The sequence below is a fragment of the Puma concolor genome, chromosome B2 (assembly GCF_028749965.1).
Source record: "Puma concolor isolate L17-30 chromosome B2, mPumCon1.1.hap2, whole genome shotgun sequence".
Lineage (NCBI taxonomy): Eukaryota > Metazoa > Chordata > Mammalia > Carnivora > Felidae > Puma > Puma concolor.
Genome location: NC_141671.1, coordinates 9,503,089 through 9,518,073, shown reverse-complemented (window position 1 = coordinate 9,518,073; position 14,985 = coordinate 9,503,089). Strand labels below are relative to the sequence as shown.

General features: G+C 44.5%; 1 protein-coding gene across 5 annotated transcripts in view; it reads right to left on the bottom strand.

The window, feature by feature from the left end:
* The window catches only part of MBOAT1 (membrane bound glycerophospholipid O-acyltransferase 1), a 106,387-nt gene that overhangs the window by 33,225 nt on the left and 58,177 nt on the right, over nucleotides 1-14,985 (bottom strand). For 3 of the 5 annotated variants that reach the window (XM_086706150.1, XM_086706152.1, XM_086706151.1), the window contains exons 2-4: nucleotides 12,298-12,443; nucleotides 10,993-11,070; nucleotides 5,222-5,317 (exon numbers count right to left, since the gene is read on the bottom strand). In XM_086706150.1, the coding sequence (XP_086562276.1) occupies nucleotides 5,222-5,317; nucleotides 10,993-11,070; nucleotides 12,298-12,443 (320 nt within the window). Of the gene's footprint in view, nucleotides 1-5,221; nucleotides 5,318-10,992; nucleotides 11,071-12,297; nucleotides 12,444-13,433; nucleotides 13,578-14,985 lie in introns of those variants that run through there. The other 2 variants (XM_025917316.2, XM_086706153.1) reach the window with 2 other exon arrangements.

Here is a 14,985-nt window from a genome sequence, read left to right as displayed (position 1 = left end):
TCAGAAAAAGACAAATACCGTATGACCTCACTCCTATTTGGACTTTAAGAAAGAAAACAAACGAACAAAAACTTAAAAAGAGACAAACAAAAAAACAGACCCTTAAATACAAAGAACAAACTGATGGTTATCAGAGGGAGGTGGGTGTGGGGACGGGTAAAATAGGTGAAGGAAATTAAGACTATACTAATCATGATGAGCCCAGAGTAATGTATAAAATTATTGATTCAGTATACTGTACACCTGAAACTAATATGACACTCTACGTTAATTATACTGAAATTTTAAAAGTCAACAGAAGGAAAAATTTATACATATATATAAGGAAAGAAAATCACTTTTTTTTTCTGATTATGGTTCCAATTTGGAGAAAGACATACAGGGAAAATGAATAAGGGAAAACAGGCAGATGGAGATGTGATTAGGGTAGAAAGAACAATGCCACTCCCTCCAACACACACACACACACACACACACACACACACACACACACACACACACACAGAAAATCAGTGCCTTCCTACAAACTCTGGGCAATTTACCAGAAGTGGTACCCATTCGTCCATGTCTATTTTCCGTATCAACTCCCACCAAAAAATAACCTGTCTTTCAAAACATTAAACAGAAACTCAATTTTGAACAACATTCCAATAAAACCTACCTAGTTTACCTTACTCTTTGGAGCTAGGGTGGTTAAGTTCTCTGTCCTGGTAAAACTGAGATGGGGCAATGATATAAAGTTGGCTGGCCAGCATCACGCCAGATCTGACATTCAAGGATCTTATTTCCTCCAACAGGTAATTTTAGATCCAAAAGAGTATATTTTGCATTTTCATTACTCTTTTCTTTATAATAAAAGTCCTCTTTGATTGTAATATTGTAATACTAATATATTAGGAAAGCAAAGAGTCAGGCAAGCCTAAGTTAGACAGGGTGGGAGAATAGGAATATGACAAACTTTCAATCAACGGCAACCTAAGCTGGGACTGCCATCTTGTACAACCAGGGGCTCCAAATGCAACGTGAACTATGCAACTAGTAGCCTTAACTCAGCAGCTGAGGAGTACAGGAGGCTCGGACAGTACTCCCTCATCTCTGTTGCTTCTGCCCCACTGGTAACCCCCACTCCCTGGATTACCAAAGAAGGAGGTGATGGTATGACAACTTCAGTAGAATGTTACCAAACTCCTATCAACTCTTCCAGCATCAGGAAGAATATGGAGGGCTCCAGAAGTCACAGCAAACAAAACAGATGGTTCCATCAGCTCCCCAGGACTACAACCAAGGGTAGCGGGAACTCTTCTCCACTTAGTTCAAAGTTCACCGAGTATCTGCTGGGAACCATCCAGTGGTCAATCAGAGTAGAATAGGCTTACCCTTCGCATTAATCTTTCCAAAGTTGTAATCTCCACACTCTCGCACTCAACTATAACAGAATCATCAGTTCTCCATTCTAATAGGCACCCACCAAATATACTTACTTGGTAGAACTTATACTCATGTCTGGGAATTAAATTCCAAGTGACTATACTAGTTATCAAAGAGCTGACAGAAGCCTGAAGAAGCACGAAATAAGCAAATCTCCCTGCAGACATCACTTCTTTGCCCATATTATAAAACCCAATTATTTGCACATACTGAGTTGGTCAGGTGGAGGGGCCAGGATGTCATAAACCAAGAGAAGAAAACATTTCCCAGACAAATGATCATCTCTAGCAGCAAGGGGTGCAGACAAGTGATATTTCTATTATGCCCCAGTAAGGTAAAAGGAACACAAAGGCTACTGTTCTACTCCTCTAGACCATTTCACCATAATATGCATGCATATGCATTCATAATATGCATACTTGCAAATATATTTAAGTATTATTTATGATTTCTCGTTATAATCATATAAAAGGATAAAACAATTATTAAAATCACCAATAAAGACCTCCCAACAGAACTACTATCTCAGCATTTTGATTATTTCCTTCCAGGGCTTACTACGCATGTCCACGTTCATAAAAATGGGAATCTTTTTTTTCTTTTATTTTTGAATGTTTATTTTTATTTTGAGAAAGAGCACCAGCAGGGGAGGGGCAGAGAGGGGGAGACAGAATCCCAAGCAGGCTCCATGCTGTTAGCACAGAACCCGAGGTGGGGCCTGATCCCATGAATTGTGAGACCATGACCTGAGCCAAAACCGAGAGTCAGATGCTTAACTGACTGAGCCACCCAGTCAGGGACTGAGCGCCCCTAAAAGTGGGAGTCTTAAGTCATGTATTAGTTTTGTGGATTTGATTTTCCATTGTATTGTAAGCATTTTCCAGTGTCCTTAAACATTCTCTGAAGACAACATTTTCAGTGGACACGTATTAGTACCATGATTTAATCATTCACCTCTTTTGGACCATTTAGGATGCTAACAGCTTTTCACTATTGACAACAGCTGAACACCCTTGGAATACATTTGATTTCCTTAAGGTAATTCAATTCCTAGGAATTTCTCCTATCATAGAATATGAGCTTAAAAAAAAAAAAATTCCTGCTTGAAATTTTATGGCTAAGTTGCCTTCCAGAAGGGGACGGTACCAATTTGTACTCCCACTATCAGTGTATAAGCGTTCTTGTTACAGACTGTTCTCAAAAACACACGGGCAACTCAAATTGCCAACATGATGGGAGAGCAATTAGCTGCCTGAATCGGCCGAGCCTGCAAAGAGGAAATGAGGGTTCTTCTTTCTGCTTCCCTCAGAAATATCAATTTGTACCCTTCTGGGAGCAAGACAGAAGAATGAGCTCACTTCCACACACTTCAAAGGAATCAAGTACCCGCTTTATTACCAGCAACTGTTGAGCGTCCTGCAGGGGAACAGTAAATGTTCTGGTATTTTTAACAGCCCACATTCACAGAGAAAACACAAAGGATATTCGCCACTAATAAAAGCGTGTCGTCTGTGGTATCCTCGCCATTAACAACAGTCCAGCCCACAAAAACCTCATTACTTTCAGAAAGTCAAATAAAATGCCACGCCCCAGAATAAAGTATGAGGTTAGCTGTTACTCCCAAATTAAAAACATATATATGTTGTTTGGCACAAATGCTGATCTCCTCTAATCCCACTCAATTCCTGTCTGTGCTCTTATCCTAAAGACGTTTATAGGGGTGCCTGAGTGGCTCAGTTAAGGTGTCAGCTCAGGTCATGATCTCACAGTCCCTGGGTTCAAGCCCCGGGTCGGGCTCTGACAGTGTGGAGCCTGTTTGGGATTCTCTGTCTCCCTCTCTCTCTGCCCCTCTCCTACTCATGGCCATGCACTTACACTCCCTCTCTCTCTCTCTCTCTCCCAAAATTAAAAAAAAAAAAAATTAAATAAACAAAGACGTAATAAAGTATGTTAAGCTCTTCAGTTTGGAAGCATGCTACAAAGGGAACAGCTATCTCGTTAGGCTGTTTTAAAACACCAGGTTCAACTTCAAGACAGAACTTTAGGAGCACCTGGGTGGCTCAGTCAGTTGAGCATCTGACTTCGGCTCAGGTCATGATCTCACGGTTCATGGGTTCGAGCCCCGCGTGGGGCTCTGTGCTGACAGCTCGGAGCCTGGAGCCTGCTTCGGCTTCTGTGTCTCCCTCTCTCTGCCCCTTCCCCGCTCATGTGCTCTCTCGCTCTCTCCCTCTCTCTCAAAAATAAACATTAAAATAAATTAAAAATTACGTTTAATGCTGTAACTTCCTGGCTGTATCGTTATCTTTGTTGCTCCCATATTTTCCACATGTTGCTAACGTGTCATTAAAAAGTAAAAAGTTGTGAACTTGTTTCAGAAAAACACAACAACAACCGTGCTCCACAACATACAGGGAGGGAAATGCAGAAAGGAGACAAGTCAGAGAGAAACGTAAAATCCCAGGAACCCAAGGATAAGAAGAACCAATGCATGAAAGACCAAACCACAGTCACAGAAACTTCAGGACACCAGTCTTTGTGGCCAAAACCAACACTTCTGGCTTCCCGAGCCTCTTCAAGGTGGGACAGTTAAGTCACAAAATTTGCAAAGTTCGCAGAACTGAGCTGTGAGTTGCAACACCTTTATTTCACTACCTCCCCTCCAATAACTCATGAAAGGAAGTGCAATTCAACTGGAGGGGAGACCCCAGGCTCTGCCTGACCTCACGCTGCTGCAGAGAACAGACCCAAATTCCCCAGGAAGGAACATGGTGAATATACAATGTGTTAGGAGGAATCACCCTGCTTCAGTGTCCGTTCCTCAAGATTCATAAACAGCTGTTCCTAAACAAACAGCGACAGAGTATAGAATTTTCACTTATCTGCCCAGAGTCATCACCAGGTGACCATCAGGAGAGGGGTGGCCCAGCAGGTTAAGGCCAAGAAAAAACTTTTGCAGCCCAGCATGGAGACCCTTGCTGTGCTGGGTATTACCTTCAAGTCACTAGAAGCCTAGGGAATCTGGGGGAAGGGTCAGGACGGGAACCATTTATCAGCTGGGAGCGAAAAATTTCTGTATTATTAATTAGTAGGAGATAAACACCAAGTCCATGTTAAGAGCATTGTACCAGAGGACTGGAAACGTTTCCTTTAAAGAGGAAGACAGAGGGGCGCCTGGGTGGCGCAGTCGGTTAAGCGTCTGACTTCAGCCAGGTCACGATCTCGCGGTCCGTGAGTTCGAGCCCCGCGTCGGGCTCTGGGCTGATGGCTCAGAGCCTGGAGCCTGTTTCCGATTCTGTGTCTCCCTCTCTCTCTGCCCCTCCCCCGTTCATGCTCTGTCTCTCTCTGTCCCAAAAATAAATAAACGTTGAAAAAATAAATAAATAAAATAAAATAAAATAAAATAAAATAAAGAGGAAGACAGTAAATACTGTAGGCTTTGCAGGCGACATGGTTTTGTCATGACTATGCAACTCCACCGCTGTAGTGCAAGAGAGGCCAGAGACAACACGTAATGACCCGGTGCCCAGTTGTGTTCCTTTGGGACTCTACAGAAACAAGCGGCAGGACAGACGTGGCCCACGGGCCATCGGCTGCCACCCCAACCTTACAACACAGCAGGGCCAACAGTCCTGCAGAGCAATCAAACCTTCAGCCCCAACCTCATTAGCACAGTCTTACCAACCGATTGAACCAGCCACCAAGGAGTCTCCTGTGCAGCCTTGATCTTTACAGACCTCGAGAGACGGAGTGCAAGTCTGCAGTCGGGCCCTCCCCCCCAAATTAATACACTCACCCAGAAAAGTCTGTAGTGAGAATTCCATAGTGGAAGATGTATATCCGGCTGATGTGGCATATTGTAAGGTATCCCATTGCTACAAAGAAGGAGTATCTGAAAGCAGAAGAGAGAAGATCGGATGATTACGCGTGGCAGTAACACGATCGGCTTTCTCCTCTTCCTCTCCCTCCCTCCCCACATATCGTCAGTCACAAAGTCCTCTCTGCTTGGTCTGTAACCCAGCTGATCCCCTCCGCTCACTTTTGCATTCACTGCCTGGGACCCTTCATCTTTTCTCACCTGCACACAGCACAATGGAGTCACCCCGGAGGGCTTTACAAATTGCCGATGCCTGGGCCTCACCCCTGCTATTCTGGCTTAACTGGTACAGGATACACCCAGCAGGTGTAATTTCATCGTGCAGCCAGAGCTGCGAAGCAAGAACCTGCAAGATCTTGCGCTCAGATTCTCCTCCTCAGAAACCACTGTGTCTACACAACGATCTTTGTAAAATACAAACCGAACCAGCATTATGCCGCCGACCTCTCCCTTCCTGAAATACTTTGTTCTCTTGGCTTCTCTTCTCCATGATTGCTTCCCGCCTCTCTGGTTAATGCTTCCAAGGTTCTTGCTCAGCTTGTCTTCCTCCACTTACTCCTTAGGTGTGAGCATTCCCAGTGCCCTGCTGGGCACACCCCTGCCCAAGCCTGAGGCTTCAGTTACCACACACCAAGATCACGGCCTGGCTTCCTTCCGACACCTGCCATGACCACCAGGGTACGAACCAGCAACACAAAGACAGACAGACAGACGCGCGCGCGCGCGCGCGCGCACACACACACACACACACACACACACACACGTACATCATTCAGAACATTCATCAATTTGTAATCACACATACGTGACATTAAAGAACAAAAATTCAACTGAGTAAACTTTGAAGATCGAATTATCTTTATTAAGCGATTTAGCAAAGCGATTTAGCCACTTTAGCAAAGTGGCTTTATTAAGCCACTTAGCAAATAGAGGGGTGCTCCGAGGAGTTGCACAAAATGGAAGGTCTTTACAGGAAGGAGGGTGGCACAGGGAAGTGACTAGGAAAAGAAGGGATTGTTTCAGGCAAGGCCACTTTCCCTTAGGAGGAAGGGTCTCCCCACGCAGATGACCTCATGTTCCCTTTGGGGGATGGAGAGGGCTCATGGGATAGACTCCAGAGGTCATTAGTGCTGACCAGAAAATTCCTGGCTGACCGGTTAAGACTTCCATTTCTGGGGGAGTTTGAAACTGCCCTGGGCCCTAGTTTGGTGAGTTGGCCTACGTGACTCCATTTTGGGTCTGTGGTCTTTTTCATCATGATCATCAAATTAACTGTTGTCTCCCTTACTAGACCATGAAGGCAAGAACGTCTTGTGTGTTTCACTCACAAGAGTGGCCTCCTGGGTGCTAGGTGAACAAAAACCAAATAAATGTTATTTGTCTTAAAAGTCTCCAATGGCTCCCACTGTCCAGTCACATCAAAACTCCTAAACGCAGCAGGCGATGTGCTCCTGCACGGAGCTCTACCTTTCCCTCGTGGACTCCTCACTGAGCACACCCCACGTCCACTTATGCTCAGACGACACCGGCTGCTCTCTCTCCACAATTACAGCTTGCATTTCCAGGCCAGATGTCTTCCGCACACCCCTTCCTCTGCCTGCAACTCCCTCCTCTGTCCTCCAGCCTACCTAGGAACTGTCTAATTACCAGGTAAGGCCGGGCTCCGGGTCAGTACCCCCCGCACCAGCTTGCTCCACCCCTTCCCTCCTACCCCCAGCACAATTCACTGTTCTGCTCCTGGTATATCTCCAGTGCTCCATGCCAACCTCATCATTATGATGCTGAAATTATATGCATGTGTCTGTTACGCCAACTCACCATGACCTGGAGCACCCCAACCCTTGGCCATAGAGGGGGTTCGTGTATGGTTAGCTGAAAGGCACTGAAAGGAGCACATTCAACATTTTAAATGGTGCAGGAGCCCATCAGAAACAGACGTAAATTTAGAAGGTATAACACTGAAACATGGGTCATAAAACAGAGATGAAGCATATTCTCAAATTATATTGAAATTCACGAGTTCATGTTAAAATAACTCATGGAGACCGAATGGTGAGGTAAGAATCATAAAAACACACTTGGTAGCAAGGGAGAGCCAGCTAGTGGGCGTGAAGCAGTTCTGTAAACTCTAAAGCACTACATAACTTTACGTTCTCTTTGCAAACAAAGACGTCCTGACACAAAATAAGACTTTCCCTGCCTCGGGTTCATCCTTAACCCTTTCCCAAACAGAAAGATGGTGAACAAAGCAGGACTGAGAGAAAACAACTCCCTGAAGGGCTGAGCAGAAGCAGAATGGTGCTAGTTAGGCCCTTCTGCCTCCAGCCTCTGTGCTCTCTCTCCAGCCAGTTCGTGAAGGTCAAGGCAAAAGCACGAGGCAGATACAAAAGACAAATTCTCCCACGGCCCTCTTGAATGCAACCATACCTGCTTCCTCTTTCTCCTTCGCAAGAGCTAGACCCATACCTTCCCCTGCCCCCCAGCCCAGCGAAGAAAGGGACTTCAGCTCAGTAGTTATAACAAGTACTGTGTCCCGAGACAACAGCACAATGCATTCATGCTCTGGACGCACCTGAAAAATCTAAGGAATCCAGGAGTGGTAGAGAGATTACGCATCATGTTCTGGAGACAGACCAACAGGACTTCAAAGCCCAGCAATGGCAAAGCTAATGTGGGAAGTTTAAATACTAGCTATTTTATGAAGGAAGGATGTGGCAGAGACTGGGGCATGAGTGATGGTAACATTCCCCTGCTGACCTGGGTGGTGGTAACATGGATGTATTCATTTATGAAAATTCCCTATGTGTATACCTATTTACCTCTCTGAGCATTCATTTCTTCAACCTGTGGGGAGGGGCGGAATCTGTATCCCAATTAATTGTCCTAGAGAGAATATATTTGTAATAATGACGTGAAGTATTAAATATATTACATGATATACTAAGTAAGAGTTTATAGATTCAAAATAATGAAACAGAACTATTTTTTGTAATGTTTTTGTTCTTATTTATGAGAGAGAGAGAGCGAGAGCATGAGCAGGGGAGGGGCAAAGGTGGGGGGGGGGGCACAGACAGAGGATCAGAAGCAGGCTGTGCACTGATAGCAGGGAGCCCGACGCGGGGCTCGAACTCACAAACTGTGAGATCATGGCCTGAGCCGAAGTCGGACGCTCAACCGACTGAGCCACCCAGACACCCTGAAACATATCTATTTAAAAGAGCATGGCTTGGCACTTGGCACAAAGCAGGTACCCCAAAATTGGCAACTTATCATCATGTTCTCACAGAGGCGGTCTCTCCTAGGAGATACAAACTATATTCTGCTCCAGTCGGTCTGGATATGATCAATTAACACCTGTGATTTCTGCCCAACATAGTGGCTTAGGAAGGAAACAGTTGGCACCCCAAGAAATCTGTAGACAAAGAGAAAACAGTATGTCTAGAAATCAGTTAACTCCCCATAGCGGCAAAGCCTGACCTTCCCCGACTCTCCCCAGCCATGTGACGGAACTCTTGTAACTGGCTCAGCAAGGGGAAGAAAACGATTCCCAAAGAATCGCGAAATCCTGATCCTGAAGAAACCTTAAGTTCAAACTGTCACACACGCCACATTTTATAGGTGGGAAATCTGATGTACAGAGAGGCTGCATGACCCTTCTGAACTCACACTGCCAGAGAGAGCCAGATTTCCAGTCTCATGTTCTTTCCCTGCATCAATAGGAAGCAATTTCCCTCCGTCAGGAACCATGAACCGCTCCCTACTTCGGCAGTCCTGGCAAAGAAAGAGCTTGTGCTGGAGTCCTTTTTGGTCTTATGACCCGGGCCTCTGCTACCACAATATTACTGTGGTGGGACAGACACAGCCTGTCCGTAAACTGCTCGGCTCAGCCAAGGCTGGAGTGTTCCATTCCTGGCCAGAGGCTGACACTGGGCCCCGCACGGAACAAGCATGTGCATGCAGGTTCTTGACTCTCTGAAAAATGGTCCACACCGATCGGGATCACACAAGTGTGGAGAGAGCTGACAAATCACAATTTGTAAGGTAGTTAAAAATATGCTACAGAGATATACCCAATTTTTACTAACTGTTGAATGGCTTCCAAACTCAAGTTTGGGGAAAGCCAGACATTTTCACCTCCCACTAACAACGGCATTTTGTCATAATATGGAGCATTCCCAAAGCCCATTCTTACCAAATCAGAAATATAGATTTCCTATTTCCCTTCCGAAGGAGTGACACTATCCCTTTCAAGGAGGGCATTCAGAAGGAAGAGGATGGCAATTCAATTTTTCAGAACTCATTCAGACACTAAGTTGGGTGAAAATAAAATTTTAAAGCATACAAAAATACTTTCCCTTAAAAATTTTTTCCCTCGGAAACAGGAAATTTATTGTAAGTAATTTACCAGATTATACATTAAAAAGTGAAATTTCAATGATTTGCAGAAGGAAAACTATTGTGCTAATAGTCTTATTAATCAGAGTTTTCAGGGAGCCTGGGTGGCTCACTTGGTTGAGCCTCTAGGGCTCAGAGACTCTTGATTTCAGCTCAGATCACGATCTCAGGCTCATGAGATCGAGCCCTGTGTTGGGCTCTACACTGGGCTCTATGCTGGGCATGGAACTTGCTTAAGATTCTCTCTCCCTCTCCCTCTGCCCCACCCCCACTTGCACATGAACTCTCTCTCTCTCTCTCTCTCTCTCTTTCTCTCTCTAAAAAAAAAAAATCAAAGAGCTTTCTGAAACTAAAATAAGGCATCTGCTTTTTCAGGGAAGCCAGCAGAAAAGAACTTACAACAGGACAAATGTCTTTTCAAAGGTATTCATTCATTCCGTAAATATTTATTGAGACTTTACTTGTGACAGATACTGTTCTAGGCTCTGTGGACACAACAGTGGACTGTGTTTTCACGTTTCAGTGTTACAGAAAGACAGAACGAATGCTGGGGTTTCACAAAGACCACAGGAAACACAGACAATGCTAAACAGATACCCAGGTGTCTGAATCGATTATCCAAGCACGTTGCCTTCAAGGCAGAATTAAGTTACTTCTCTGCTTTCAAATCAAAATATCACAGTAAGAATATTTCTTCCTCTTTTGACCGTTTTAGTATACATATTTGAAGTACACAAAGTTTTGACACGGGTCCACGCCTGGAAAGCCACAGCCAAATTCAAGATAACAGACATATCCGTCACCCCCCAAGTGTCTTCCTGTCTCTCCGATCCCTGTCACATCTCCCTGTGCCGCCCCACCCCCCGGGGAGCCTCTGATCTGTTCTCTGTCACTTCAGATTAGTCTGCATTTTCAAGAATAGAAATGTGTGTGGCTTCCTTCCTTCAGCACATTTACTTTGAAGATTCATCCATATCATCGTGTGCTATTAATCCTTCGTTCCCTTTTCCTGCTGAGTAGTATTCCACTGTGGTGACCATCTGGGCGGTTTCCAATTTGTGGCTACCATACAGCTGCTTCTCTTCTGACACGAGGGGCTTGCCACCCTTTTCACAAAGCTTCCTCTGACTGCTCCCAGCACTTAGGGCCCCCCGTCTCCTTCTGATATCCCAGAGAACTTAGGATACGCCACTTGTGACGGGCACGTGGGGAAAGTGCCCCTTGACCCTAGAAACACATTTCACAGGTCATGGAAAAAAAACCTCACCTTGCACGGCTCACTCCCAGAATCTTACCTGTGAATACTGGATACGCTTGCCGTGACCATGATCCCGTAGCACATTAACACCAGCACAAAAAGATGCACAGAGTACCTTTAAGACATCAGGGAGAGAGAAGGAGGAGAGTTGAGTATATTCCAAATGAACATGCCTACTGGACACGCACACTGTGCTCCGCCTATGCCCCCACCAGAAAGCACATGATCTGCTAAATCATGTTTATGCAACAGAAAATACATCAAAGAGTTTTGCTCTGTGTGATTAAGGTACTAGACTAGATCTTGAAGCAGCAGGAGGAAGTCATGACACAGTCTGTCACCTGTGGTGCCAGTAATGTCAGGATCCATAAATGGAAGGCTTGCACTTTGGCACACATACGACTGAGAGTCCAGAAGAGTTCTTTCTCTCTTTAGAACTTTTTTTTTTTTTTTAATTTTAAAGCACCAGGACCAAAACTGATCCTCACCAGATACCAAGACTTTTACCTGGTAGTTGATTCAACATATTCATCATCTTTTCTCAAATTTTTACTGAAGGAAGAACAGCAGTATTATAGTATCCTGAATGAATTCACAAAAATCCTTAAGTTGTATTTCTAGAAATGTTGGTTCCTAAAACTCTTTCCCCGAGAAGTGCCACTCCCAGGGTATTTGGCCAGCTTATCTGGTAGAGAAAAGAGTCATCCGCAGGCTCTCGCTGTTGAGCAATGACTCACACTTCCTAAGACCAGCACTAAAACTCTTCTTCTACTTTACGCACAGGACTAACATCAATTATTATTGTCATGCAAGAAAAACACCAATATCTACAACAGGTAAGAAAGGTTCCTCATCTGGAAAATGAAACCTTATAGCATTCCACTTGCTTGACCCAGGGTAACATCAATGGAAGCACAATTTCTAGAAAAAATTCACCGAATTGACTTCTAATGGATAGTCAGTTTATTGGTTCTAGGTTCTTTACAATAAATGAGATTCCTAGAATATACAATAGTAGTGTGTGTGTGTGTGTGTGTGTGTGTGTGTGTGTGTATATACACATGTATATGTGTATGTGTGTGTGTATATATATGTATGTGTATATATACGTGTGTGTATATATATGTATGTGTATATATACGTGTGTGTATATATATATGTGTGTTTATATATATATATATATATATGTATATATATATATATATATAAAACAATAGAAGTATATATATATATATTTTTTACAATAGGAGTATATATTTCATTTCCTGCCTGGGAAATGCCAAGAATGTTGCCCCAACACACCCAAATGATAAATACTAGAATTTCTGAGGCTCATACTCACCAGCCAAAACAAAAGATGACAAAATAGATGCCAAAAATGGTGGCAAATGCGTGCCGGACATCGGGACTGGTTTTACCAGGACTTAAGTAGATGCGGAACCAGAAAGCGGCGAACAAGGCAAACAGCTGACATGCTACAAAATTCACCTGTTTGGGGGGAAGAGAGAGAGAGAGAGAGACTCAAAACCTTTATTTATCCTTCTGCCTGTGTGAGAATTCTCTCCGGTCTTTTCGGATCTCCGCATCTGGGTGCATCTGCAACTTGGACTTTTTCCTCAGCAGAGTGTTTGTTTGGAAAAGGTTCAGGAGACTGACCGGGTAACCAGGCCCCTCATCTGATGTGAGACGTGAGAAACCCTGAGTTTCGTTCTCAAATTTTTTTTCATTTTTTATATACATATAATTTGTCAAGTTAGCTACCATATAGTGTATACAGTAGGCTCTTGATTCTGGGGATAGATTTCACGTCTAATTTTTCAAGACTAGCCAAGCTTGCTTTCTCACCCACAACACAGAGGGCTTTTCAATGTAGACGGCCTTAGTGACTGTGAGGTCAGTTTTCTGGGTCTCTTTCCACCACATCCCCAGCGCTATCCTAAGATAAAGCACGTGTTCTGTAAGAGGCACAAATGAACCAAATCCATGACGCATCCCTCATGAAATACCTGAGAAACTAAAGGCTTCTCTCCAAAGTCATCATCAACTGTTTGACTCTAATTTTTCTCATTTTAACTTAACACCAAATGAAAAAAATAAAATAAAAACACATGAACACCAAATGAACAAGAGGACAGCTCAAGTTCAAGGAGTGGCACTAAAAAGCCATACACAAAAAAGAAACACCCCCACCTTACACTTCCAACGCCACCCTATCCAATTATTTAAAATAGGCAACAAATTTCCTTAGAAAAGTCTCATTCATCTATCTCTCAAAAATATTGTACGTACAAGAAAATATAAAATAACTCCCTGATACCCTGGGGAAAGACCGGCTGATGTAACACAAAACCCAAATGCATCAGGTGATGTAACCATTAATTACAACAGGAAGAGCGGTTCAAACTTTTCAGAGTGTTCGGAGGGAAAACTTAGCTTCTAGAAGACACTTAACGGAAAAGGGATCGAGGATATAAATACCTGAATAGAGCCTCAAATTCAGCCTCCACAGTTTCTCACACGACAAAAAACTGTAGCTGCTGGTGAAATTCATTAGGGCTGTCTCCCGGCGGGGGCGGAGGCAGCAACATTAGCTCCTCCTGAGCTCACTTTGTTTTCCTGATAAAAACCAAGACGGGGGCGCCTGGGTGGCGCAGTCGGTTAAGCGTCCGACTTCAGCCAGGTCACGATCTCACGGTCCGGGAGTTCGAGCCCCGCGTCAGGCTCTGGGCTGATGGCTCAGAGCCTGGAGCCTGTTTCCGATTCTGTGTCTCCCTGTCTCTCTGCCCCTCCCCCGTTCATGCTCTGTCTCTCTCTGTCCCAAAAATAAACGTTGAAAAAAAAAAAAAATTTAAAAAAAAAAACAAACCAAGAGGACGTGGGGCCCCTGGTAATTCACAGGAAGACTTTTCAGAGAATCTTCTGTTTCGTTTTTGAAAACTGTGCTGAGTTTCCCCTCTGTTTGGAGACCACTCTTCGCGGACCTTTCCAAACACTGATCCCCGCTACTGCCTGCCCTGGCTTTCTACCCTGGAAGACAGAGAGGAGGTGAACCGTGATTCTGGTCTGCATGATGCGGTCCTATCATTTCGTGTAGCCTAAACACGCCACCGCCAACTCTCTCTCTCACGCACACACACAATGGAGAGAAAAATAATCACCTTAGTGAGGGTCCAAATGTAAAAGAATTGGCAACTGGAAAGTCAAAGTTATGATCATCTGTAGGTGATCAATCACACGTTCTTTCATACTCTCGGCCACAGCACAATACGGTCCCCCAGGCAGCAGAGCAGCTCAGGGGAAATTGGTTCCATTCCTTGAGGTTTGCCGGTAATTACTGAGCACCCCTGCACGTGAGGAATGATCCAAAGGGTAGATCGTGTTCTCACGTGCAGTCCCGGGACCAGCAGCCGCAGCTGGAAAACCATCAGAAATGCAAATTCTCGGGGCACCTGGGTGGCTCAGCCGGTTAAGCGTCCAACTTAGGCTCAGGTCATGATCTCGGAAAAAAAATTTTTTTTTTTTTTTTTGAGACAGAGAGAGACAGAGCATGAACAGGGGAGGGTCAGAGAGAGGGAGGCACAGAATCTGAAACAGGCTCCAGGCTCTGAGCTGTCAGCACAGAGCCTGACGCGGGGCTTGAACTCACCGTGAGATCATGACCTGAGCCGAAGTTGGCCATTTAACCTACTGATCCACCCAGGCGCCCCAATGGAAAAATTTTTTAAAAAAGAAATGCAAACTGTGCTCGCTTCGGCAGCACATATACTAAAAAGAAATGCAAACTCTCGTGCCCCACCTGAGACTTAGCTAAATTAGACCTTCCCAAGGTGGGTCCAGCAATCTGTGCTTTAACAGCCCCCCAAGAAATGGGGGTGCACAGTCACTTTGAGAAGCCCTGGGATACAGGAGAAAGGAGGCACGCTGCCTGCCTAGCAGACCTTATACTCTGAGAAAGGAACACAAGAACCCACAATTGTAAAGTAACATTAACATGGCTCAAAGTTAGTACATGATTATTATTCTCTTACAT